The sequence below is a fragment of the Petaurus breviceps genome, unplaced genomic scaffold (assembly GCF_028583685.1).
Source record: "Petaurus breviceps papuanus isolate PSGF00001 unplaced genomic scaffold, PetGlider_PUasm1.0 188, whole genome shotgun sequence".
Lineage (NCBI taxonomy): Eukaryota > Metazoa > Chordata > Mammalia > Diprotodontia > Petauridae > Petaurus > Petaurus breviceps.
Genome location: NW_027185804.1, coordinates 5,323,069 through 5,349,447, shown reverse-complemented (window position 1 = coordinate 5,349,447; position 26,379 = coordinate 5,323,069). Strand labels below are relative to the sequence as shown.

At 36.0% G+C, this 26,379-nt stretch overlaps 1 protein-coding gene across 2 annotated transcripts in view; it reads left to right on the top strand.

The window, feature by feature from the left end:
- SBF2 (SET binding factor 2) overlaps positions 1–26,379 on the top strand; it is a 526,457-nt gene that overhangs the window by 223,434 nt on the left and 276,644 nt on the right. For both annotated transcript variants that reach the window (XM_069091201.1, XM_069091202.1), the window contains exons 4-6: positions 7,122–7,244; positions 8,662–8,772; positions 11,883–11,988. In XM_069091201.1, coding sequence (XP_068947302.1) covers positions 7,122–7,244; positions 8,662–8,772; positions 11,883–11,988 — 340 coding nt within the window. The remainder of the gene's footprint in view (positions 1–7,121; positions 7,245–8,661; positions 8,773–11,882; positions 11,989–26,379) is intronic.

The window sequence follows — 26,379 nt, the reverse complement described above, 5'->3', positions numbered from 1 at the left end:
TTATTCTCCTGGGGTGAATATTCAGAATTAAGAATAAAAACATCTCATGATTCACAGCAGGCCTACAAAATGAGAATCAACATCTGTAATGAGAAGTGATAAAGATAAAAATGGAAATGTTTTCTCCTTACTAGTTTTGGGCAGTAGGTATTTTCTATTTCCTGTTGACTGCTCCATTGAGTGTATATTTCATGGAAAAGGGAGACTTCTAGAACAGAATTTTAAATGTTTTATTTTGCATTGTTATTAAAGTAGGTTAATTGCAATTTATTTTAAAATGTTTTAGCTGACTTCTGATAGTACTCCTGGATGTTTTTCACAATGTGGATATCTTTATCTTTTCCAGGAATTTCCATCTTTCCTTTGTCATTTTGAATTCATTAATAAGCATATAAATCATATGATTCATTATTTATAGACACCTACTGGTGCACTAATGTTCTTCAGATTTTGTTATTTTCAGGGATTTTAGAAGCCATTAATGTCAACATGTGTTTTGTAATCAAGTTAAATTCCTGGAAATAGTTATATATAGTATAACTCATCCTGAAAATTAAATGTAGATTAATATTTCCTTTTGGAAGTTTATTCTTATTTATCAAGAATTTCTTAGCATCATAAAATTTAGAGCTGGAAGGGAACTTAGACATTTTCTCCAACCCCATTACTTTATAGATGAGGAAACTGAGGTCACAGTGATTCAAGGTCACAGTGGTAGTAAGAACCTGCCTTTAGAGATTAAATCCAGTGTTATTTACACATTCTACTGATAGGACCACCATCTTAGTTCAAGCCCTCATCATTTCATAACTGGACTACTACATAGTCAAGCAAAACATAACATGACATGACATAACATAACACAGCATCACATCACATCACATGACATAGTCAAGAAAACAAATTCCACATTTGGACATTGCCCATGTCCTTCCTCATTCTGGATCTTGAGTCCATCATCTCTCCATCAAGAAGTGAGTAGTGTGCTTCATCATTCCTTTGGAATTGTGATTGATCATTGCCCTCATCAGAACTCTTAAGTCTTTTCAAGTTGTTTGAATAGTATTTTATAAATTATTCTCTTGATTCTGCTCATCTCATTCTTCATCAGTACATACAGTTATTCCAAGATTTCTCTGAAACTGTTTTGTTATGCTTGCTACACCATGGTATTTCAGTACATTTATATACTAGTATTTGTTCTACCATTTCCCAGTTGATGGCATCCAGCTTCCAGTATGTTGCCATAATAAAAAAGTGTTACTAGGTGTATTTTTGTATGCGGGTCCTTTTCCACTTTATTTGATTTCTTTGTAGCATACTTGGTTCATAGTATCTACACAGTTTAGGACTTTGGACATAGTTGTGAGTTGCGTTCAAAAATGGTTGGACCAATGCACAGCTCCACCAGCAGCATACAAATGCTTGTTTTTCCCTCAAATCTTCTGATGTTGGTCATTTCCATGTCTTTTGCCATCTTTCCCAATTGAATCAATATGTGATGCGATTTCAGTTATTTGCATTTTCTATTTGTTAGTGTTTTGGTGCATTTTTTTTAATGTGCCTGTTCACATCCTTTGACCATTTAGCAATTGAGGAATAGCTTTTATTCTTACTAATTTAAATCAGTTGCTTATATCTATAAATGTCATTATTGTTGTTATTTTTATATGTCTTGGAAATTAGACCTTTATCAGATAAATTTGCTGCAAAGATTTTTTCCCAGCTAGCTATTTCCCTTCTAATTTTTAGTTGTCTGGTTTTATTTGTGAAAAAAATTTATATAATTAAAATTGTCCCTTTTATTTTTCTGTGATTTTCTCTATCCTTTTTTCAGTCGTGAATTTTTCCCCTATCCATAGATCTGAAAGCTAAATTCTTCCTTACTCTTCCAATTTTTTTTGTGATGTGACTTTTAAATCTATTTAGAATTTATCTTTATATATGGTATAAAGAATTTGTCTAAGTTCTTCCATACTGCTTTCTAATTTTCCCAGTAATTTTTGTTAAATACTGATTCATTAACCCATTAGGTCATTCCCTCAGTAGGGAGATAGTAGTGGGTTCCCTCCTTATAGAAGGTCTTCATTCAGGGTTAGATGACCAGTTGTTGGGTATGTTATAGACATGGGTTCTATCAGGTACATGTACTTGATAGCATTTAGAGTCCCAATCCAGTTCTCAAATCCTGTGATTCTGAAGCTACTTCCATTCTGGGTAAGGATAAAGAACAGGAATTCTTATTGTGTAAGATGCTAGAATGTTCTGTAACAGTATCTAGTGATTGTCAGCCTTATCTCTAAGTTTCAAGCCCTGCTTTCCTCAGCAACTGCTGTTGCCACAAGTCAGGAGTCCACTGGAAAAGTAAGGTTTGGGTGGGGAATGAGGGAGAAGAAAGAGCAGGAGACCAAGAATGCAATCTTTGCTGTTCACTTTCTTTTAGTGGGACTTAACTTTTCTTGAACTTTTCATTTTTTTTTCTTTTGATTGTAGTTCTTTTACTTCATTTGAGTTTTTGAGGTGAGAGTGTAGGAACTGAGGTTAGTCACAACATTTCAATGCCTTCAGATTTTAGGAGCCATAATCCTCATCTATATATAATCTCCCCTCCTGTGCCCTAATTCACAGTGCCATAGGGACAAGTTTGAATCACTGTGAAGTTTATCTGTATATTCTCTTAAATGTGTTCTGCCCATTAATAAGTCTTAGTCAATACAGGCTGGATTTCTTATCAGAGTAAGAGCAGCTAAAGGTGGCACAGTGGGTGAAAAAGCTAGATTTGGAGTCCAAAAGACCTGAGTTCATATATAGCCTCAGAGGCTTGCTAACTGTGTGGCCTGGGGCAAGTCACTTAACCTCTCTCAACCTCAGTTTCCATATCTATAAAATATACACAATAATAGCACCTATCTAACAAGGTTGTTATGAGAATCAATGGAGATTGTGTGTGCACAGTGTTTTGCAAACCTTAAGGTGTTAATGTAAATGCTGGTTCTCATCATCATCTTCTTCCTGATCATCTTTATTCATCCTGCCCCCATTCAACAAATGGAGAAATTATCACTTTGCTCTGTATTCCAGGTTCTGCCCACTCTGTCCCAACAAACACTTGTAAAATGTGACTCTCCCTTTGCAACAGAACGAAATAGTGTATGTGAAAATGCTCAAAAACCATGATAGGTGAAATTTTATTCTTAGAAAGAGAATAGGATGAATGGGAAGCTAACTTCTCTGGTTTTCTGGTCTCATCTTTCGCATGGACTTGACTGTACACTGTTTTTTTATCTCTCAGAAAGCTCCAGGAAGAACTACTAGGTTGGTTCTTTTTTTTTTTTTTAATGCTTTATTAACTTCTGATTTACATCATTCGTTTCCGCCAGATTTTGAGTTACAAATTTTCTCCCCGTTTTTCCCCTACCCACCACCCCAAAATAGCAGTCCCACAGGATATCCCCTCCTCCAATCTGCTCTCTCCCATATTTTCTCCCATACCCCTTTCGACTTTGCCAGTGGATCTCTATGCCTCAGTGCCTGTATATCTTATTTCCCAATTACATGTAAGATGGTATTAATAATAGTGTATATATACACACACACACACACATATATATATATACATATATATTTGAATATTTTATTTTAAAACTTTCAATTCCAGATTCATTCTCTTCCTTCCTTGTCACCCACCCTTACTGGGAAGATACGCAATTCAGTATAGGTTGTACATGTGTGGCTAATGCAAAACAATAACATAGTAGATATATTGAAAAAGACTGACTATATTTCCCTCCCTCCTATCCCACCTCCCACTTGTTCTATTCTCTACTTTGATCCTGTCTATTTTCAAAAGTGAGTGCTTCCAACTTCCCTCCCCACCCCCCAGCCTACCCTCCCTTCTATCATCCCCCCTCTCATCCCCTTCCCCCCCTATTCTCCTAGAGGGTGAGATACCCTATTCAGGGTATATTTCACTCCCTCCTCAAGCCAAATTCAATGGGAATAAGGTTGACCCATTCCCTTTTGCCTTCCTGTTCTTCCCCTCCATTGTAACCATTTTCCCTTGCCTCTTCTGTATGAGATAGTTTACCCCAATCTGTCTCTCCCCATCTCCTCTCATTATATTCCTCTCACCTCTTAATTTCACCTTTTAAGTATCATTCCTTCCTGTTCAATTGGTCCTGTGCCCTCTATCTATGTGTACCTGTAAACATATATACACATATTCACATGTATTCATATGCCCATATACCCTCATAAATAGACAAATATATATATTTCTAATCCCTTCAACTACTGAGAAAAGTTTCATAAGTTACAATTATTGTTTTTCCATGTAGGAATGTTAATAGTTCAACTTTGATAAATTCCTTATGATTCCTTTTCCCTGTTCACCTTCTCATGCTTCTTGTATCTGAATGTCAAATTTTCTATTCAACTCTGGTTTTTTCAGCAAGAATGCTTGAAAGTCCTCTGTTCCACTGAATGACCATATTTTCCCCTGAAACATGATACTCAGTTTTGCTGGGTAGGTGACTCTTGGTTTTAATCCCAACTCCTTTGCCCTCTGGAATATCATATTCCAAGCCCTTCAGTCCCTCAGTGTAGAAGCTGTCAGATCCTGGGTTATCCTGCTTGTGTTTCCACAATATTCAAATTGTTTCTTCCTGGCTGCTTGTAATATTCACTCCTTAATATGGGAATTCTGGAACCTGGCTATAATATTCCTAGGAGTTTTCTTTTTGGGATCTTTTTCAGGAGGTGATCGGTGGATTCTTTCAACTTCTCTTTTGCCCTCTGGTTCTAAAGCATCAGGGCAGTTTTCTTTGAGAACTTCCTGGAGGATGATTTCTAGATTCTTACTTTGATCATGGCTTTCAGGCAGTCCAATAATTTTTAAATTATCTCTCCTGAATCTATTTTCCAGGTCAGTGGTTTTTCCCATGAGATATTTCACATTGCCTTCTATTCTTTCATTTGTTTGGATCTGTTTAACAGCATCTTGATTTCTCATAAAGTCATTAGCTTCCATTTGCTCCAATCTAATTCTGAAGAAATGATTCTCCTCATTGAGTTTTTGAGATTCTTTTTCCATCTGGCAAATTCGGCTTTTTAAGGCCTTCTTCTCCTCATTGCCTTTTTGGGCCTCCTTTGCCATTTGAGTCAGTCTGTTTTTTTAAGGTATTATTTTCCTCAGTCAGGCTGTTGACTCTCATTTCATAATTTTCTTGCATTGTTCTCATTTCTCTTCCCAATTTTTCCTCCACTTCTCTTATTTGGTTTTCAAAATCTTTCTTAAGGTCCTCTATGGCCTGTAACCAGCTTGTATTTTCCTTTGAAGCTTTTGGTGCAGGAGTTCTGACTTCACTGTTTTCCTCCTTTTTGTCCCCAAAATACGAGTGTATTGTTGGAATCTTCTGTCTGCTTTGTTTCCTTTGCCTGCTCATTTTGCCACTCAGTTACTTGACTTTTGGGCTTTTTGCCACAGTAGAACTCTGCCACCAGACAGGGGAGCTTTCATCCCAAACGCTGGGGTTTTCTCAGCTGCCGGAGGTATTAGATGGGTGCCCTCCCTGAGGTCTCCACATGCTCTGGCAAGCTGGACACACACCCCAGAACCTCCACCCTAGACTGCAATCCAGGTCCAAGCATGTTAAAGCAAGAGCGATTACCCCTCAGACTGGTGCTTGGTCTCCCTACACTCTGCAGGCCAAGAGCTGAAGCCGCCACTGGCGCTGGCTGGCTGTGCGGGCCCCCCCCCCCCCAGACTTTTCACTCTGGGGGTAAAAGCCACGCACTCCCACTTACTGGTCCTAAAGTCCTGACTGTACTGACCTCTCACTTTGTCCTTTGTGTCTATGTGTTGATAAATCTGGAAACGGCCATAGCTGCTGCTGATCTGGAGTCCCTCTGGCCAGTGGCTGGTCAGGCCTGCCCTGGGGCTAAAGCCTGGGCTCGGTTCCCAGAGCGCTGTGCTGGATTCCTGCCAGCCTGCCGGGCTGTCCTCAGCGGGAGGTTAGCTTCTCTGTGTCATTTTGTGGGTTCTGCAGCTCCAAAGTTTGTTTAGAGTCCCCTTTTTACATGTATTGGGGAGGGTGGAAGCTGGAGCTGCGGGAAGGTCATGCTTCTACTCCGCCATCTTGGCTCCGCCCCCCTACTAGGTTGGTTCTTAATGGGATGGATGGCATCTGTGCCACTACTTATTCTGTATCAGCAAAGTCACTCTTACAAGATTTAAGAATAAAGACTTTTCAAGTAATAATGTTCATTTTAATTAACTGGTCTATACAGTCTTATTCAACTCTGATTCCTCTGATCTTGTAAGAGTGACTATTTTAAACACTGTAAAACATACAGACAGATCTTACAATTCTAGAAGAGTTTCTATTTAGATAATGATAGTCTAGTAGGTGCTTTTTTTTCTCCAGCTTTATGTCTGGTTAAATGGAATTTGAGGGTTTTTTGAACAGTGAATTAAGTATCCCCTATTTTGATATTTTAAATGAGCTGTAATTTCACCTATCATGGTTTTCCATCCTATCTTTTCTTCACCTGAGTAGATAACTGATAACCTTGATGAGCTGCTATTGCCAGAAAAATTCATCACATCACACAGTCATCCTTTGGGTCATGAGCTTCTTCATCCTTAGCTTGGGCTGATGCTTGCAGCCTGTTCCCTGAACAGACTGAAGTGTTTCTGTCTTCCTGGGACCTTGGCATAGTCAAAAATTGACAACTAACTGGAGGGAACCTCAGAAACTATATGTAGGCTAAGCCCTTTGTTTAAAAGATGAGAAAATGAAGAAGTAGGGGTGAGAATCAGTGATTGGCCAAGGTAACAACAGTAGCAATACAAATAAATATTAAGTGTCAGAATTCTGTGACTTCCTTTAGTCTTTTTTCCCCACTCTTATAAAAAAAAACTATATCAGATTGTCTTTCTTCCTAGCTTCCACTTTATGTGGTTAGGAGAATGTTTACACTTTGCCATGCTTTCTTTGTCAGTGCAGGTTTAAGTCTTCTGACGATCAGGTGATTCATAGTCCTTGATCATATGGACACACAAATAGTGACAAACCAAGGACAGTACTTTTATTTGTTGATTGTTTGTCTCTGCTTTCTAGGGAACAAAACAAGAAGACGTTGAAGGTGAAGAGGAGGTGACTGGCTTAATTCAGCCTGCAGAAGTATTCGCTCCCAAAAGCTTGGTGTTGGTGTCCAGATTAGATTATCCAGAAATTTTCAGGGTAAAGAGGCTCATAGCTGTCATTCATCATCTGTGCTATTTTGCAAATCTGTTTTTAATGAATGTTGGTGTCAACCTTATTGGATTTTAAATGTCTCAATAGAGGTTTAAGAATTTCCCAATAACGTGAAATTAACACAAACTGAATAGAATCTTTTCTGATGGATGGAAAATCCAATAAATTAATGTGGTTATGCTGAACTCCTGAGAATCTAATTTATAATCTATGATATACTCTAAGTATATGACGCATGATTTTTTATTATAAAGAAAATACTTACTTTTTAAATTATTCCAAACAAACTTGACATTTGGAAGAACGTAATGAGCATGAAGGTGGCTCTCAAGTACAAGTAAAACAAGCAGGCTGTTGGAGGTTTTAGCTTGTTCTACCAGCACCAGACGGAGCACAAAGCTTATGCAGTAGGGCTGCAAAGGTTTCTTTCCTTGGATCCTGAGTTATTTTCACATCAGCAGTTATTTTTTGTTTGTAATTTTTCAGAATTAAATGATGATATGATACATGGATTAGGGAAATAATTTGTATACCACAGAAATTAAATGACAGGAAAGAACTAAGAAATGTTGATTTGTCAGAATTGCAAAATTGTGGACAGATATAGGGGAAAAATTAAGCAAAGGAAGACAAAAACACCCATATTTATTTTTTAAAAGTTGAGAAAAATTTCCTAAGTGTAATATTTTATCACCATTTCTATATGTGATTGCAACTCTGTCCCAGTTCTTAGGGGAAGTCTTTACTCATCCTAACCTGAAACACACCAATGACTCTCTTCTTTTCTTCAGGAGGGAAAGATTGGGACTATGATTTCAATGATATAGGGAATTCCTGGTGAGGAAACTTCCTTTCCGGAGTCAGATCAGCAAATGCTCTTCAATTTACAGACTTAGAGAGTCACCTGATTTACTCAGAGTACCTTGTCTAAGGTCACATAGTAATTAGTCAGAAGCAGATTTTGTAATCAAGTGTTGCTGATTCTGAGACTGCTTCTCTGTATAAATGCTAATATATCTGCCCTAAATTATAACTAAAACACATTTAATTTTGTTGTGGAACAAATTTGTGGAATTTAGAAGATTTACAGCTAAAGGAAGTTTTAAAATGTTTGCTTTTTAAAACTCAGGGGGATTTTTGAAGTTTGTGAAAGCAACCTAGCAATTTTTCCCAGGTTTAATGAAAAAAAAAATTAGAAATTAAACAGAAAAGACTGTTTTACAAAGTTTCTCTTATAGAGTAAGATTTCATAAAATATATGACATTTCCTTCATGAAATTTATTATATATTCACAGTAAAATATTCTTAGTAGGCTCAAAGAAAAACTTGAGTTTTTCACATGTAGTAGAGAAGTAGCTCTTGTGCCTCTGTATTCATTATCTGCCCTTATTCTATTTGCAGGCTTGCCTGGGCCTGATCTACACTGTGCATGTGGATAGTCTGAATTTCTCCTTGGAGAGTCTCATTGCAAACCTCTGTGCATGCCTTGTCCCAGCGACTGGGGGTTCTCAGGTAAATGCAAGAAAAAAGGAGATGGAGAATGGAATATTTTCCCAGTTAATTTAATTTATGAAGAAAGTAAAAAATAAATTCTTGGAATATTTTTCTTAAAAAAAAAAAAAGGATCATAGTTCAGTTCAGTACTGTCCCCATGGCCTGTCTTACAAAAAGAGCAAATATTCCATCGTTTACTTAGGTCATAAGGTTAATTTTGGTGGTGGATTTTTCTTTACAATAGGCATAATAACAAATTAGGTTTTGTGTAACTTGAACTCTACCTTAACTTTAATTTTAAATATGTACATGTATATAATTCTAGTAGAGCTGTTTTTTTTTTAAACTAGATTCTCCAATTTCTCCATTTTACTTTTCTTACCTTTATCCTTAGTTTATTGTTCTAATTAGGCTCTTATTGATAATTTTTGTAAAAATAAGATATTATAACAATCCTTTATCACATTGTTACTTAATATTTTTAAAAATTCCCTCTCTTCTTTCACTGTCATTCATAAATAGGGATGTAGAATTAAAAGGAGGATAGGATGGAAGAAAATATATAATTAAGTCATAACTGCAAATGAACTCACTCATAAAACAGAAATAGATAACAGAATTTATTAGAAAACAGGATCCCATAGTATGTCATTTATAAACAATACCTTTGAAACACAAAGTTTTACAAAGATAAAATGAGGAGCTATAGCAAAATCTATTATGTTTCTGCTGACCTTTAAAAAAGCAAAGATAGCAATCGTGATCTCAAATAAGGCAACAGAAAAGACTAAGAAGAGGTAACTAGGGAAGTCAAACTAAATTGTACTACTAAAAACTACATAAAGATAAAGAATATCAACAACTAATATAGATGCACATAATTACATAGTATCTAAATACTTTTAAAAAGATAACTAAATTATAGGGAGAAATTAAAATTATAACTGTGGGGGACCTTAATGTATTCCTTTCAGACCTAGATAGTACTAACCAAAAGATAAGAAAGAAATTAAGAACCTAAATAGAACTTCAGAAAAAGTTGAGATGGTAGCTGTCTAATGCTTATTGAATGGGAATAGGAAAGAATTTACATATTGCTCAGCTGACTCTACCACCTTTACAATTTATAATATATTGGGACATAAAGACTCCACCAGTAAATGTAGAAAAGCAGAAATACTAAATATATTATTTACTGATCATACTACAGAAGAATTACTTTCAATAAAATATTCTTAAATAAACAATTTAAATGTAATTAGAGACTAAATAACAATTCTAAAGAAACTATGAGTTGAAGAAAAAATATAGAACCAACAGAAAATTCCATCATGACAGAAGTTAGGGCACATGCAAAAACTTATGATATGCAGCTAAAACAATTCTGAGAAGAAAATTTAAATCTCTAAATACTTTTATCAAAACAAATCAGTAAACTGAGCACAAAATTTTAAAAAATATTTGAACAAATCACAAATTTCCAACTAAATAACAAAGTAGAAATTCTGAAAATTGAAGATTTATAAAATTGAAAACAAAAAGACAATCAAATTGATAAACTGAGAGCTTATTTTAAAAACTAATAAAATAAAGTTAGTTAACCTAACTTAAAGAGAATAGAAAAACAAATTGTATATATCAAAAATGAAAAAAAAAGAATTTGCAACAATTGAAGAAGAAATAAAGGAAATTATCAGAAACTCTGTTACACATTTACCATCAGTCAGTCATCTAACATTTACTAAGTTCCTAGAGCATGGTAGGCACTGTGCTACATGTTGAAGATACACAGAAAGGCAAAAGAAAAAAAACACAAACACACAAAAACCTCAGCCCCTGCTCTAAAGGAGCCCACGGCCTAAATGGGGAGGGGGGACAGCCGTGCAAATGATGTTGTACAGATGTAGGGTAAATTGAGGTTAGTGGTGGAGGACTGGAAAAGATATCTTATAGCAGGTGGGGTTTTATCCCAGATTTTAAGGGAACCAGGAAAGCTAGGAGGCAAAGATGAGAAAGGGGATAGCCAGTCAACATGCTTGGTGTTCATAGAGCAGTAAGGAGTGTTATTGGATTGCATAGTACATGGTAAGGAGTTAGGTGTAAGAAGACTAGACAGGAGGGAGTCAGACTTTGAAGAACTTTAATAAGATTTTATATTTGCTTGTGGAAACAATAAGGAGCCCTTGGAGTTTGTTTTTAAAAGGTGGTGTGAAATTTTTTTTTTCTGGACTGTTGTTGAAGGATATTAAAGAACATTTCTCAAAGGGAATGAGATACATACATTACTTTTTAAAATATTTAAAACATTTTTTTTAGTAAAAACATACATTATCTTCTGGAGTACTGTGGGCAGCATCAGTTTGTCATTGTGGTCTGTCCCTCAAAGCCTCCTCTTTGCCTTCTTTTCCCCATTTTCCACCCTCCTCATCCCATCATCTTATCTGCCTCCTCTTTCCTAACAGAACACATGCTGGCTGAGCCTACAGTCAGGGTTTGATTTAGTCTTGAAGGGAATTTGACTTTGGGAGACTTTTCTTTGATTAATTTTACTGTTTTTTATAACCTAATGAAAATTTTTGGAAACCGTGTGTATCTTCTGTTCTTACTTTTTTCTTTAAAAAATCATATGAATATATAAAAATGAGGAATTTTTAACATTAGATGATAGTAACTCAATTCTTTAAACATTAAATATATTTATTTTCTACTAAGTTCTATTTGCTCTCATCCATGTTTGTGAACTGAATGTGTCATGCAGTTGTAAACTGTGGGAGGGCAGGGGTTGTTTCATTTCTGTGGTTCCATTATCACTCTAACCTTAGTGCCTGGCACATACAAAACACTTTCAAAATGCTTTCTAATGGATTGATGAACGCTGCCCTTACTGCTTTAGTTGAAGCAGTTTAATGAGGGGCCTAGCCTAAGGCAGAGCAGCCCCAGAGGCCTATTCCTGTCTAGTGAGTTACTTTAGTTTCTGCAAAAGAGCTTGAACTAAAATTCTAAAAGTTGAAATCTTCTTGTGTACAACAGTAAAACTATATTCTTAAAGTTGAAAAGTGAAACCCTATGTTTTCAGATATTTTCTTCTGTTTACTCTAGATAAAGAAGCAATTTTTTTTTCTCTACAGAAGCTATTTTCCTTGGGAGCAGGAGACAGACAGCTGATACAGACTCCTTTACATGATAGTCTTCCTGTCACAGGCACCAGTGTGGCTCTTCTGTTTCAACAATTAGGTATGTCTATTCTGGGTTCTGTAATGTTCTCTTAAGGAAGATGATGAGAAACTTTTCATTTTAGGTCAAGTCACCTGTCATGAAGCTAAGAAAACTTTTACTATTAGATTTTTTTCTTTTAAATATATTTTAGTCCTATATACTTAATTTATATTTAATGTATTTAAATACATTTTAGTCTTATATATAGTCCTAATTTAATCTGCTTTCCCCTTTTCAGACTTTTCTTGGGGCTTAATTATGTAGTATGTTAGTTTTGTCATTCAGTCATAAAGCAAATTAAGCTAAATGTATTGTAATTTTTATTGTGATGTGATATGTCCTTAAAATGCACAGGAGGCAGAAAACTTAATTTTTCACTTTTATCAGAAACTAAGTCAGCAAGCTTCTGAAAGCTACTACATGCCATAACCCCTCCTGTTTCTAACAACTGGAGCTCCTAGCAGCCAAAGCACCTACAGAGCCCTGCTTTGGCCCACAGCCCATTCCAGTTCTGGGAAGGTATAGCTAGAATTTGATTTCTTACAGATACACATTCTAGACTACAATCCTAGCACCCCAGTTTTGTTGGTAGTTTTATACTGTACTTTTCCCCTAGAGTCTTTTCTTCCTTTTTTTTTTGTTTATTTTTAGTTTTCAATATTCATCTCCACAAGGTTTTGAGTTACAGATTTTCTCCCTGTCTTTCCTCTACCCACAACCCCAAAATAGTGATCCCACTGAATGCTCCTTGCCCCAGTCTGCTCTCTCCTCTCTCCTCCCTCATCCCTGCTCTGACCCTTCAGTAGGGCAAGATGGATCTCTATACCCCAGTGCCTGTATATCTTATTTACCAGTTGCATGTAAAAATAATAATAATAATTTTTTTAACATCTGATTTTAAAACTTTGATTTCCAGATTTTTTCCCTTCTTCCCTCATCACCCACTCCTACTGAGAAGATAAGCAATTCAGTATGGGTTGTACATGTGTAGTTACATAAAACATTTCCGTAGTAGGTGTATTGTGAAAGACTAACTATATTTATTACCCTTCATCCTATCCCGCCCCCCACTTACTCTATTTTCTAGTTTGACCCTGTCCCTTTTCAAAAGTGTATTCTTCTAACTACCTTCCCTCTCAATCTGCCCTCTCTTCTATCATCCTCCTTCTTATCCCCTTCCCTCTTACTTTCCTGTAGGGTAAGATACCCAATTTAGTATGTATGTTATTCTCTCCTTAAGCCAAATTCAATGAGAGTAAGGTTGACCCATTCCCTTTTGGCTTCCTGTTCTTCCCCTCCATTGTAACAGTTTTCTCTTGCCTCTTTTATATGAGATAATGTATTCTGTTCTGTCTTTCCCTATCTCCTATCATCATATTCCTCTCTCACCTCTTAATTTTATTTTTTAGATATCATCCTTTCCTATTCAACTGATCCTGTGCCCTCTGTCTGTGTATACATGTACATACATATGCACACACTCATATATATTTATATACACATACACCCTCCTATATATGCATATATATGTATGTTTACATGTATATATGTGTGTGTGTATATATGTGTATATATATTTCCTTCAATTATCCTCATACTGAGGAAAAGTCTTATGAGTTACAATTATCATGTTTCCATGTAGGAATATGAATAGTTCAACTTTGATAAGTTCCTTATGATTTCTTTTTCCTGTTTACCTTCTCATGCTTCTCTTGCTTCTTGTATTTGAAAGACAAATTTTTTGTTCATCTCTGGTTTTTTCTTCAATAATGCTTCAAAGTCCTCTATTTCACTGCATGACTATATTTTCCCCTGAAGCATTATACTCACTTTTGCTGGGTAGGTGATTCTTGGTTTTAATCCTAGCTCCTCTGACCTGGAATATCATATTCCAAGCCCTGTGATCCCTTAATGTAGAAACTGCTAGATATTGTTTTATCCTGATTGTGTTTCCACAATAGTAAAATTGTTCCCTCCTGGCTGCTTGTAATATTTTCTCCTTGACCTGGGAACTCTGGAATTTGGCTGTGATATTCCTAGGAATTTTCTTTTAGGGATCTTTTTCAAGAGGCTATCGGTGAGTTCTTTCAATTTCTATTTTGCCCTTTGGTTCTAAAATATCAGGCCAATTTTCCTTGAGAATTTCTTCAAGGATGATTTCTAGGTTCTTTTTTTGATCATGGCTTTCAGGTAGTCCAGTAATTTCTAAATGATCTCTCCAGGATCTATTTTCCAGGTCAGTGGTTTTTACAGTGAGGTATTTCACATTGCCTTCTATTTTTTCATTTGTTTGTATCTGTTTTATAGTCTCTTGATTTCTCATAAAGTCATTAGCTTGCATTTGCTCCAATCTAATTCTGAGGGAATTATTCTTTTTAAGGCATTCTTCTCCTCATTGGCTTTTTGGGCCTCTTTTGCCATTTGAGTTAGACTATTTTTGAGGTGTTATTATGTAATAAAACTTTTCTGTTTTCCTTTTCATATTCTCTTAGCTGGTTATGAAATCATCCACTAAATCAAATTGTGAAATATATCTATATATACATATCTTTCTATCTATCTATACACACATATGTATATAAAAGGCTGTTGACTAGCTTTTCATTATTTTCTTGCATCATTCTCATTTCTCTTCCCAATTTTTCCTCCACTCCTCTTACTTGATTTTCAAAATCCTTCTTGAGCTCCTCCATTTTCAAAATCCTTCTTGAGCTCCTCCATTTTCAAAATCCTTCTTGAGCTCCTCCATGGCTTGTGACCAATTTATATTTTTCTTAGAAGCTTTTGATTAAGGAGTTTTGACTTTGTTGTATTCTTCTGGTTCTATGTTTTTGATCCTCTTTGTCCCCAAAAAAGGATTCTATAATCTTATTGTGCTTCCTCTGTTTGCTCATCTTGCCAGCCAATTACTAGACTTTTCAGATCTCTGCCATGGTAGAACTCTGCTTCCAAAGTGGAGAGAGATGTGTCCCAAATTGCTGCAGTTTTTGCAGTTGTCAGAGTTGTTGTCAGAACTATGAGGAGGGCACCCTCTCTACAGTCACCACAATCTCTGGCACACTGGTGTTCCTCACCCCAGGACCACTACCTAAGACTGCAAGACAGATCCAAGCAGGTCAGAGCAAGAGTGGTTACCCTTGGAATGGTTGCTTGGTCTCCCTACAATCTGCAGGCTGGGAGCTCTGGAGGCAGCCATGCAGCAGCAACTGCAGTCATACAGCAACAGCTGCAGCCATGTGCCTTCACCACCTCTCACCCCAGGGGCCGGATAGCACTCTTCTATCACCCAGTTCCAACAGAGTTCCCTACTGACTTTTTACTTCCTCTTTGGTGTTTATGTGTTGAGAAGTCTGGAAACTGCCACAGCTTCTGGTGATTCACTCTCCTGAAGTCTGCTCTGGCTAGTCTGGGCCACTGGTTGGGGCTGCCCTGGGTATGGGCCCGTGCTGCGGGACTGCGCTTGGCTCCCAGCCCTGGGTGATATACTTTCTTGCTGGCCTGCCAGGCTGCCTTCAGCAGGGGATTTGTTTCTCTCTGTCACTTTGTGGTTTCTGTAGCTCTAAAATGTGTTTAGAGTCATATTTTACAGGCATTGGAGGTGGTTAGAGTGGGGGCTCAAGCAAGTTCCTGCTTTTATTATGTAATAAAACTTTTCTGTTTTCCTTTTCATATTCTCTTAGCTGGTTATGAAATCATCCACTAAATCAAATTGTGAAATATATCTATATATATACATATCTTTCTATCTATCTATACACACATATGTATATAAAATATATATATAGAGAGAGAGAGGGAGGGAGGGAAGAAGATGGGGGGAGAGAGAAAGAGAAAGAGAGAGACAGACAGACAGAGATGAAAAATATTGACCTTTAATTATTTTGGAATTTATTGTGATAATTATTGTAGCGTGTTGCTCTAAAACAGTTTTCTGCCCCATTCCTTTCCATTTCCAGGTTTTCAGCAATTTTTGTCACATGAGGAGCCCCTCTTCTAGTCATTTATCTTCTTGGATTCATTTAGCCAGGGAATGCTCAACTTGTTAGCTTCTAGAGCTTGATTATCTACAAACCTACTTCTCTCTTTTTTTTTTTAGTCAGTACCAGATACTTTCAACAATTACTGGTGTATAGTATAGTATTTTTAATGCTAATTCTTGATCTTCTTTGTTCTCAACTTTTTTTTTCCCCTTGAGATTATTAATCTAGGGGTGGCTAGGTGGAGCAGTGAATAGAGCACCAGCCCTGGAGTCAGGAGGACCTGAGTTCAAATCCAGCCTCAGACCCTTGACGTACTTACTTAGCCATGTGACTTTGGGCAAGTCACTTAACCCCAATTTGCCCTCAAAAAAGCAAAAAAATAATTATTAATCTATTTTCTCATCATGTGAATTTTGTTATTATTCTAGTGTATTCTGTAAAATATTCCTTTATAATTGGATTAGTAGAGTGCTCTGTTTGTAAATTCACTTAAATAGTATTGACCTTATTATAGTGGTGTAAGAAGCCATGAATATTGAATATTTCTCAATGTATTTAGTAAGTTTTTATTTATGTACTGTGTTTTGCAGTTTTATTTGTATAATTCTAGTATGTGCCCCCATTAAATTAATTTTCAGATATTTTATTCATTCTTGTAGTTATTTTAATGGAATTCCTCTTTCTATGCATTTCTCCTAGGTCACACAGGTATAGGTGGCAGAGCAGGGATTCAGACTCATAACTTCATATTCCAAGTCTTGCTTTCTTTTCTTTTCTCCATAATGCCTCTACTAGGATCTCATGTAGTGAAATAGATACTTGAGAATGAAAATTCAACTTCCACACTTCCAACTTCCTTCATGACTATATGAAGTAATTTTTTATCTTTACTATCTCATATCATCATAAAATACATAAATACTATTTCACTAGAAATATTAAAGACTTGTAGTCTTCATTAGGTTGTTTCATGTATTTGTATTTAATTAGATTGTGGACTTCTTGTGGTCAAGGATTTATACCAAGTGTTTTAACACATTTCTTACTAGAGCACTGAACATGAACTCAGGAAGACCTGAGTTCAAATCCAGCCTCACACCCTCATTAGCTGTGTATCCCTGGCAAGTCACTTAACTATGGGCTTCTTCAGTTCCGTCAACTGTAACATAAGGATAATAGCACCTACCTTCCAGGGTTGTTGTGAGGACTAAATGAGATAATAATTGTAAAGCACTTTAACACAGTGCCAGGCACATAGTAAATCCTACATAAATGCTTGATATCATTATTATTATTTGTAAATGTTGTAAATATTTGTAGGTTGATTGATTAATCCTAAATTTTGAAAATGAAAACTAAAACAGGAGATAGGCAAGAGTAGTAAGGCCTACCTGATCAAGATCTCTGCTCCATTTTCCCAATGTTTTTTTTTTGTTTGTTTGTTTTTACTTATGTAAAAAGATCTTTTAGACCTGAGGGCTGCATACCCTGTGAAGAAGAGAAAACCAAATGCAACAAATATTCAATTTTAAGAACATGATAGACATACTTTAGTAGGTTTGGGGCTAATATGCTACTTTAAAAAAAACCAACTGGCAAATATGGTCCTATTATTTTAGAAGATAAGAGTACAAAGGTTTGACTCTCATATGTGGTAAACACATAAAGTCTTTCTTTTTAATTTGACCCTTCTTGGGATGCAGGTTTTTAGACTATCTATCTGCTCATATGAAATAAAATGCTCATCATCTGCTTGTTCTTTTGTTTGTTTGTTTGTTGTTGCTGTTTTGTTTAAAGCCCTTGTTACACTAGGTCAGGAGTTCTGTACCTGGGGGAAAACTTTATGGCCCATAGACAGGAAGCAGATAAGGCTGCTTGTGGCTTTCCCATTCTTGACCAGTTTTCTTTCCTGTGTGTGTATCAGGATAATAGCATTATTCCAGCTCTTGGGTGTTTTCTTCTTTCTAAGGATTGCTGTGACAGTGTTTTTCCATTTTTGAGCATTCTGCCTTTGTCAGTGGTCATTATAAGTCCTTCTCTTCCTGGGGTTTTCCTGTTAATCTCTTTCATCTCTTGTTCTCTATCAATTTTTTTTTATTTTTTAAAACAATCTTTATCATTTCCTATATGAATTTTAGTGGAATTACTTGGATTTTTAATCTCATGCAAAGTGATTTTTTTCAGTGTTTATAATATTTTCTTTATTTTAGGAATTGGACTTTACATGACTCAATTATTACAGTGTATTTTTCATACTAAAGTATTATAGGCTCTAAAAGTGGGCAGAACCTTAGAGATCATTGAAATTCCTCATTTTACCCAAGTACAGAGGGCACTATAGCTGACCCAGATTATTCAGCAACAGAGACACCAGAGTCTGATCTAAACCAAACTATTCCCTTTTCTCAGGTCGCATTAAATTCAGAGTTGAATTTGGATATCTAGATGGTTATTTAATGACCTTTTTGTTTTGCATTTCCCATTTCATGAAAAATTCTTTTGGTGCCATGTAACTAGCTTTTCAAAAGAAAATTTCATTTGAACATGTAAACTTTTAGCATGTTAGAAAAGGAACCATTTTGTTCACATCCATCCTTATCTGCTTCCATTAGTCCTTCTTCCTGTTCCTGCCAATTAAAATTATGTAATGACTTTTGAAGAGGGATTAGCTTTTGCAGCAGAAATGAAAAGATTCTGTGTTCCTGAAAGTAAAGTTTGAAAATACACAAGAATAAAGAACCAAAGGTTCTGACAATTGTTCTCTTAAGTGGAATCTTTAAAGAGAACATTCTGTTTCTGGGATCAGAATAGTGAGCAGCTAACAACAGTAGGTTTATGGCCATGCAAGAGTTCTGGGATTAGGAGCCTCTCAAATTGTCTTTCTGTTGAGGAATAAAGCTTGTAGTTATTTTTCATAAACTCAGAGTATCAAAATCTGATGCTTAAAAGCATAAATGTGTGACTATTAATGACATTTTCCCTAAAATTGTCGCTAATCTTTTGATTTCCATGCAGCTATAATAAAAAAAGTAAAATAACCCTTTTCTGTCTTGTAATACATACAGTGAAGATAGTTGGAGAATTTGGGGACTACAAGAAATCAGAACATATGTTATACCCCAGAAGAAGAAAATAGAAAATTTAATTTTCTAGTACAACCATAGCCACAATTATTTTCTTGACAGTTTCAAATCCCTTCCTTTGGCGAGTGAAGCAAGCTGTAACCTATGGCATCAGTTTTTGCTGGAGCACATTTTTTTTTGAGGGGGAAGGCAAGGAAATTGGGGTTGTGACTTGCTCAAGGTCACACAGCTAGTTAAGTGTCAAGGCCGGATTTGAACTCAGATCTTCCTGACTCCAGGGCCAGTGCTCTATTCACTGCGACACCTAGCTGCCCCTGGAGCACCACATTTTGGAAACTAGTTAGAGGTCACGCTGAGGCAGGGCGTCTTCAGGGGATCCCAGTCCAATTCAATTTCTCTAAGGACACATTGAAAAGAAAAGCCTGTTGCAGCAGTTAGGAGTTGAATCTTGAAGGGAGACAAGGTTATCATAAGCAGAAGTAGAAAGGGAGACCATCCCAGGAATGGGAGACAGCAGCTGTTCACCAGTGGTATAACTTGTGCCTTTCCCAGCTCTGCTGTGATCACCATTACCTCTTTGAATGACAACATTTCCATATTGTTTGCTATAGACACCTTCTCTGTTGATGCTATAGTTTCTGTAACTCCACTGTTTCTTCAATCACTACCTTTGACTCAGGACATAATCAAAAAAATCAGCATTTAGGATCAAAGGATCATAAATCTAGAGCTGGAAGGGACGGACTTCGCAGTCCAACACCTTCATTTTACTGATGTGGAAACTGAGATTCAGCCCAGGGTCCCACAGATAGTACCAGAAGGTGGAATTTGAATCCAGTTCCTTTGGACTCCAGTGATAACGCACTTTCTGCTATACTATTCTACATTTGCTATGCTATATTAATTGCCTTCCAGTATAGGACACTGTGTCAATTTCTGGAGATACAAATCTTCCTTACTAACTTACAATAGGAAGGGAAGGACAAGTATGCAAATAATCTTGATAAAAGGAAAAGTGAAATTAGTACCAAGTAATATAAAAAAATTGTGGGAGAGGTATTTTTGTCTGGTGGTGGCAGGGGAGGCTTTATAAGGGAGGTAGTATCTGAATTGGGTCTTCAAAGAAGAGAAGGACTTAGACAGATGGTGTGGAGGGCAAACATTCTAAGTGAAGCAGAGTATATGCCAAAGACTTGTATGCTATATGATTAGAATAGGGGGCAGTCCTCAGTAGTTTAAGGTAAGAATTAATCTAAGTTAAAGCCTGATTGTGGATTAGCTAGTATCAGAACACTGAGAAGAAGGAAAAATGTTCTCTTCCTTGACCCTAACTCTCAAATCCCATTTTAAAAATACAACAAACTGTATATATAGGAACCTCCCTCTAAGGATTGATTAAGTGAGGTATTCTGTATTGAATCAAAAGTTGAAATAACTTTGTGAGCTGTTTTCTTGCTCTCAAAATTATCTTAATTGCTTATCAGCATGCTTTGACATTTGAGAAGTATCCCAAATATGCTTTCATTTCAGTATCAGTTAAACACTTCAGCATCCTAGTCCAAGTTACAAGCAACTTGCTATGAGAATTGTTTTCTTTAATAATATCATCACTATCCAATGGACTTGCAGAATGTGGCCACTGTAGATCATTAAATTCAGATCAAATTTTTATAACTGCAAGCTTTTTTAAAAATTGTTTTTACTTATTTTCTTACATTATAAAATGTTCTTTTTCCTCTCCTACCCTACAATGCATCCTTTCTAACAGAGGTTTGTTTTTTTTTAGAGGAAAAAATAGTTCAGCCAAATTAACAGACTGTAAATTTGACCATGAAATATTCCACACCCATAGTTTCTCACCATTATAATAAAGACAGATATATTTTCTCAAATCTTTTCCATTTATACAGTCTAAGGTTTTTATTCTTTTTACTTATATTGTTTTAATTATTATCATTGTTGTTTTCCTGGTTCTGCCTGTTTTATTCATCATCACTTCCTATAAGTCTCCCTATGCTTTTATATTAATGTTCCATAGTTTACCCATTTTTCCAAACAAGGGGAATCTATTTTGTTTATTGTTCTTTTCTACTACAAAAAGATGTTGCTTTAAATATTGTGATATGTGTGGAACCTTTCTGTCCTTGGCCTTCTTTGAATATATGCCTAGCACTGAGATGGTCATTTTAGTTAGTTAACATAATTCTGAATTTCTTTCCAGAGTAGTTAGGCCAATTCACAGTTTTTTTTACATGTAATTGGGAAAAAAATAAAATATTAAATATAAAAAAAAAATTCAACAAGTAGGACTTCTATGTCACATGACCAACAAGATGGCAGAGTATATATTTTCTCTCTTCTTCAGAACCTCTCAAACCTCTGTAAAATAGAAATTACATATAGATATAAAGCAATTTCAGCTATCTCCACTAAGACATAAAAGCCCAATTATGATAAAAATGTTATGAACCAACATCAGAGAAGGCCAAAATTTCCTAACCCCTAATGAGTATCATGTAACTCCCTCTCCCACATCGCCCAAGATGCTCCAGGCAACAGGGTTGTACAAGCCAACCCACAGTCTTAAAAAATAATTCATCTCTACAACCTAACCTCCTTTCCCTCTTCCTAATGTAATGGAGAGCCAAACTCCAAAACAGCAGAAATTTGCTCAGGCCCTAGTAGCCATGTGGTAACACTTTGTGCTACAGCAAAACTCCTCAAGATAGTAGAGAAACAGGGAACAAGGAAGTACATGTGTCTTAACTGATAGAACTCAACTCTACACTCTGACACTCTCTCCCCTCCTCCTAATTTTATGAAGAACCAAAGTCCAAAGAGTTTGCTCAGATTGTGATAGTAGCTTTATAGGACTCTGTGCTAGTGGGTTAGAGAACTGAGGAACAGAGGGAATGGAACAGGACACATGTGGGGAACTATGCAGCATTCCACTAAAGGGCCTAGAATCAAGCTGAGGTCAGTTCTGTGATCCAGAAGTCACTTGAGACAGACACTTAAGGCTGGTGAACTATAAATTGCCCAACCCACTGGAAGGCTGAGATACTTTGAGATCCAACCATTAGGGAGACTGCCTTCAGAGGGGAGGGAGTCAGAAACTGAGCAATAGTGGAAAAAAGGGGGAGAGAGACTGAAATTACCAACTATTTCAGGAAGAAAAAAAACCTCAAAAGCCTTGAGCATCATCAGATAAACCAACAGCAGAGATATTAACAGAAGGGAAGAAATATGGACTCTATATCTAGTAAACAAGTTTAGGCATCTCTCAGTAAATACTACAAAACAAATGAAAATGATTCAAAATCTGATGAGATATAAAGGACTCTGTGGATATTGAGGAGATAATGGCACCACAGCACAATGTTCTTAAATGGTTTAAAACAGAAACAAACATTGTGACAACATAATCGATGGCTTTCACAGAAATAAGTATCAGAATAGAAAAATTTGTATCCACTATGTTGTCTCACCAAAGAGGATAAAGAGTGGATAAATGATTATAAATGCAAATATACCGAAGTGAAGAGCAGTCTCAAAGAAGAGAAATAAAAGGCAATAACATTAAAAGAAAAGCATACTTTCCATACAAGCAAAACACAATGATCTCAAAGACAGAATACATAGAGGGAAATTAAGAATTATAGGTCTCCCAGAACCCAAGTTTAAAACCTTGAATGCTGCAATAGAAGAAATAATACAAGAAAACTTTCCAGAAATTCCAGACACAGAAACACAAACTGTCAATTGAAAGAAATTAAAGATCACTTCCAGGGCAGGGGGCGTAAAACCCTGACTGCAAATTCCAAGATATATGGCAATCAAATTTAATAACTCCATTTAGAAACAACAAATTCTTCAAGTGACCAGGAGGAAGACTTTCAAAGACAAAGGAGAAAAAAATCAAATCATAAGACTCTTTTGCCCCCACCATAAAATGTAAGAGGCAATGAAATAATGTGTTCTAAATAGCAATGGAGCTCAAGATGCAGTCCTTAGTGACCTAACCTACAAATCTAAACCTAACTATAAATTAGAAATGTTGGCTATTTAGTGAATAGTAAAAAGTCATTTGAAACTTTTTTTTTTTTTTTTTGCTTTTTGGAGGGCAATTGGGGTTAAGTAACTTGCCCAAGGTTACACGGCTAGTTTTTTTGTGGGGGTATTGTTAAGTGTCTGAGGCTGGAACTGAACTCGGGTCCTCCTGATTCTGGGGCCGGGGCTTTACTCACTGCGCCACCTAGCCACCCCTATTTGAAACATTTTTAGAAAAAAAACAGATTTAGGGAAACGATAGGCTTCTTAAACACGTTGGACAATAGAAATACAAGAAGTATAAAGAAATACAGTAACAAAGGACAACAACAAAATAGCAAAAGAGAGATCATTAAGATTCCTTTCTAAATGTACTCTGGGAGACAAGGATGAAAGCAGAAGTCAAGTAAAAATGAGGATGTAAAAGCAGGCCTCAAATGTCAGGGACTAAACCTGAAATACTTCATCTAGAGGTGAATCAATGTTTTTTCTTTTCTTATTGTTTTTGTTAGACTAAATTATAAAATGGGAGAAGAAATAAAAAGATTAATCAGAATGTATTATGCACATTATATGCTGACAAAACTGAGAACACCCAAAAAAATAGAAAATACTTCCAAAATATAAAATATCTAAATTGAGAGAAAACCAAATAACCCAATCTCGGAAAAGGAAATAAATCTAGCTGTGAAAAAACTATCAAAGTAAGAAAAAAAAAAACTCTAAGTAATACTAATGAGTTCACTGGAGAATTATAACAAACTTAAAATCACTATTCTTACTGTACAAATATTCTCAAAAATATCAAAGGGAGCACCCTGCTTGAATCCTTTTACAAGACAAATACAGTCCTGATACTTAAATCAAGGAAGGACAAAACACAACAGGAAAGCTATAGACCAATATCATTAATGAATATAATTTCAAAAATTTTAAACAGATCCTGTCAAGCAGACTACAGTGATTTCGCCAAGAAATCATTCATTATGACTAAGTTAAATCTATACCATGGATGCAAGGATGGCTCAACATTAGGAAAACAATTAACATAATTAATTATTTTCAAAGCCAAAATATCCATACCCACATAGATATCTCAATAGATACAGAAAAGAAGTGTCTTTGATGAAGTATAAACACTCATTTATGCAAAAGAAAAAAAAACTTGCAAAATCATTGGCAGAGAGAAACCTTTTTTAATTTCAAAAATGTATTTAAAACCAAAAACAAGTATCATATAATAGGGATGTGCTAGAACTTTTTACATTAAATAAAGGAGTAAAGTGAGGGTGTTTGCTTTCCCCTCTCTTATTCAACATAGTTATAGAAATACTAGCAACAGTAATAAGGCGAGTGAAAAAATTTAAGGCATGAATATAGATAAAGAGGAAATAAGACTACTCCTATTTGCTGCTGATATGATGGTGTACTTGGAAAATTCTAGAGAATCAGCAGATACCAATCAAAGCAATAAATAGTTACAGGGCTGCAGGCCACAAAATAAATCCTTAAAAATAACCTATATTTCTGTATAACAATAAAATCTAAGAGGCAATAAAAAAAAATCCCATTCTAAATAACTACAAAATGAATAAAGTATCTGGAGATCAGTCTACCAAAGCACACAAACAACTTGTATAGATTCAATTACAAAGGGCTCCATAAATAAAAAACAATTTGAATAGCTGGAGTAATCTTAAATGTTTATGCAAGGCTGTGCCAGTATAATAGTGATTTTACAGTTTTCAAGCTATACCAATCAGATTATAAGTAGGGTATTTTATTGTTAAATAAATTATGTTCAATAATAATATAATTCATTTGGAAAACCAAAGGATCTAGGATATCAACGAGAATGATGAAAAGAGGTAGAGCAGAAAGTAGAACAGCACTTCTAGTTCTCAAGCTGTGTCATAAAGTAATAATCATCAAAACCTAATTTACGTTTCTCCTTATTAAGACCATTTCTGAGTCTTATCTCTTTTGTTACTACTGCTACTACACTTGTTTCAAAAAAAAAATTCTTATCTTCTATCTCATTTAATCTGCCCCAGGCCTGTAAAGAAGCATGATTATTCCCATGTATACTTTTTTTTAGTAACATTGGATATCACTATTCAGAAACAGACTGGATTGTGGAAATTAAGTTCAAGAAAGCATGATAGAGGGGCGGCCAGGTAACACAGCGAGTAAGAGCACCAGCTCCAGTGTTGGGATGACCTGGAGATCGAATCCTGGGCTCAGACACTTAGCACCCACCCAGAAACACCTGGCCGTGTAACTTTGAGCAAGTTACTTAACCCCAATTGCTTAGGGGAAGCCAGGTGGCTCAGCAAGTAAGAGCACCGGCTCCAGTGTCGGGATGACCTGGATCAAATCCGGGCTCAGATACTCAGCACCACACCCAGAAATAACTGGCCGTGTAACCTTGAGCAAGTTACTTAACCCCAATTGCTTAAAAAAAAAAAAAAAAGAAAGCATGATAGAGAGTATCCAGACTATAATGAAATAATGAGTGTTATACTGATTTGAAGAATATAGACAAACCAAACTGACTATTTGAAAAAAAAAATAGCAAATCCATTGACTTTCTGCCACTTAGGACTATGTCACATATTTTCATTTTTCAAATACTTTATTAACTACTGATTTACATCATTCATTTCTGCCAGATTTTGAGTTACAAATTTTCTCCCCAATTTTCCCCTACCCACCACCCCAAAATAGCAGTCCCACAGGATATCCCCTCCTCCAATCTGCTCTGTCCCATATTTTCTTCCATACCCCTTTCGACTTTTCCAGTAGGGCATGGTGGATCTCTATGCCCCAGTGCCTGTATATCTTATTTCCCAATTACATGTAAAATAGTATTAATAATAGTGTATATATATTTAAACATTTTATTTTAAAACTTTAAATTCCAGATTCAATCCCTTCCTCCCTTGTCACCCACCCTTACTGGGAAGATAAGCAGTTCAGTATAGGTTGTACATGTGTAGCTAATGCAAAACAAGAACATAGTAGATATATTGTAAAAGACTGACTGTATTTCCCTCCCTCCTATCCCACATCCCACTTGTTCTATTCTCTACTTTGATCCTGTCCCTTTTCAAAAGTGGGTGCTTCCAACTTCCCTCCCCACCCCCCAGCCTACCCTCCCTTCTATCATCTCCCCTCTCATCTCCTTCCCCCCTACTCTCCTGTAGGGTAAGATACCCTATTTAGTGTGTATTTTATTCCCTCCCCAAGCCAAATTCAATGAGAATAAGGTTGACCCATTCCCTTTTGCCTTCCTA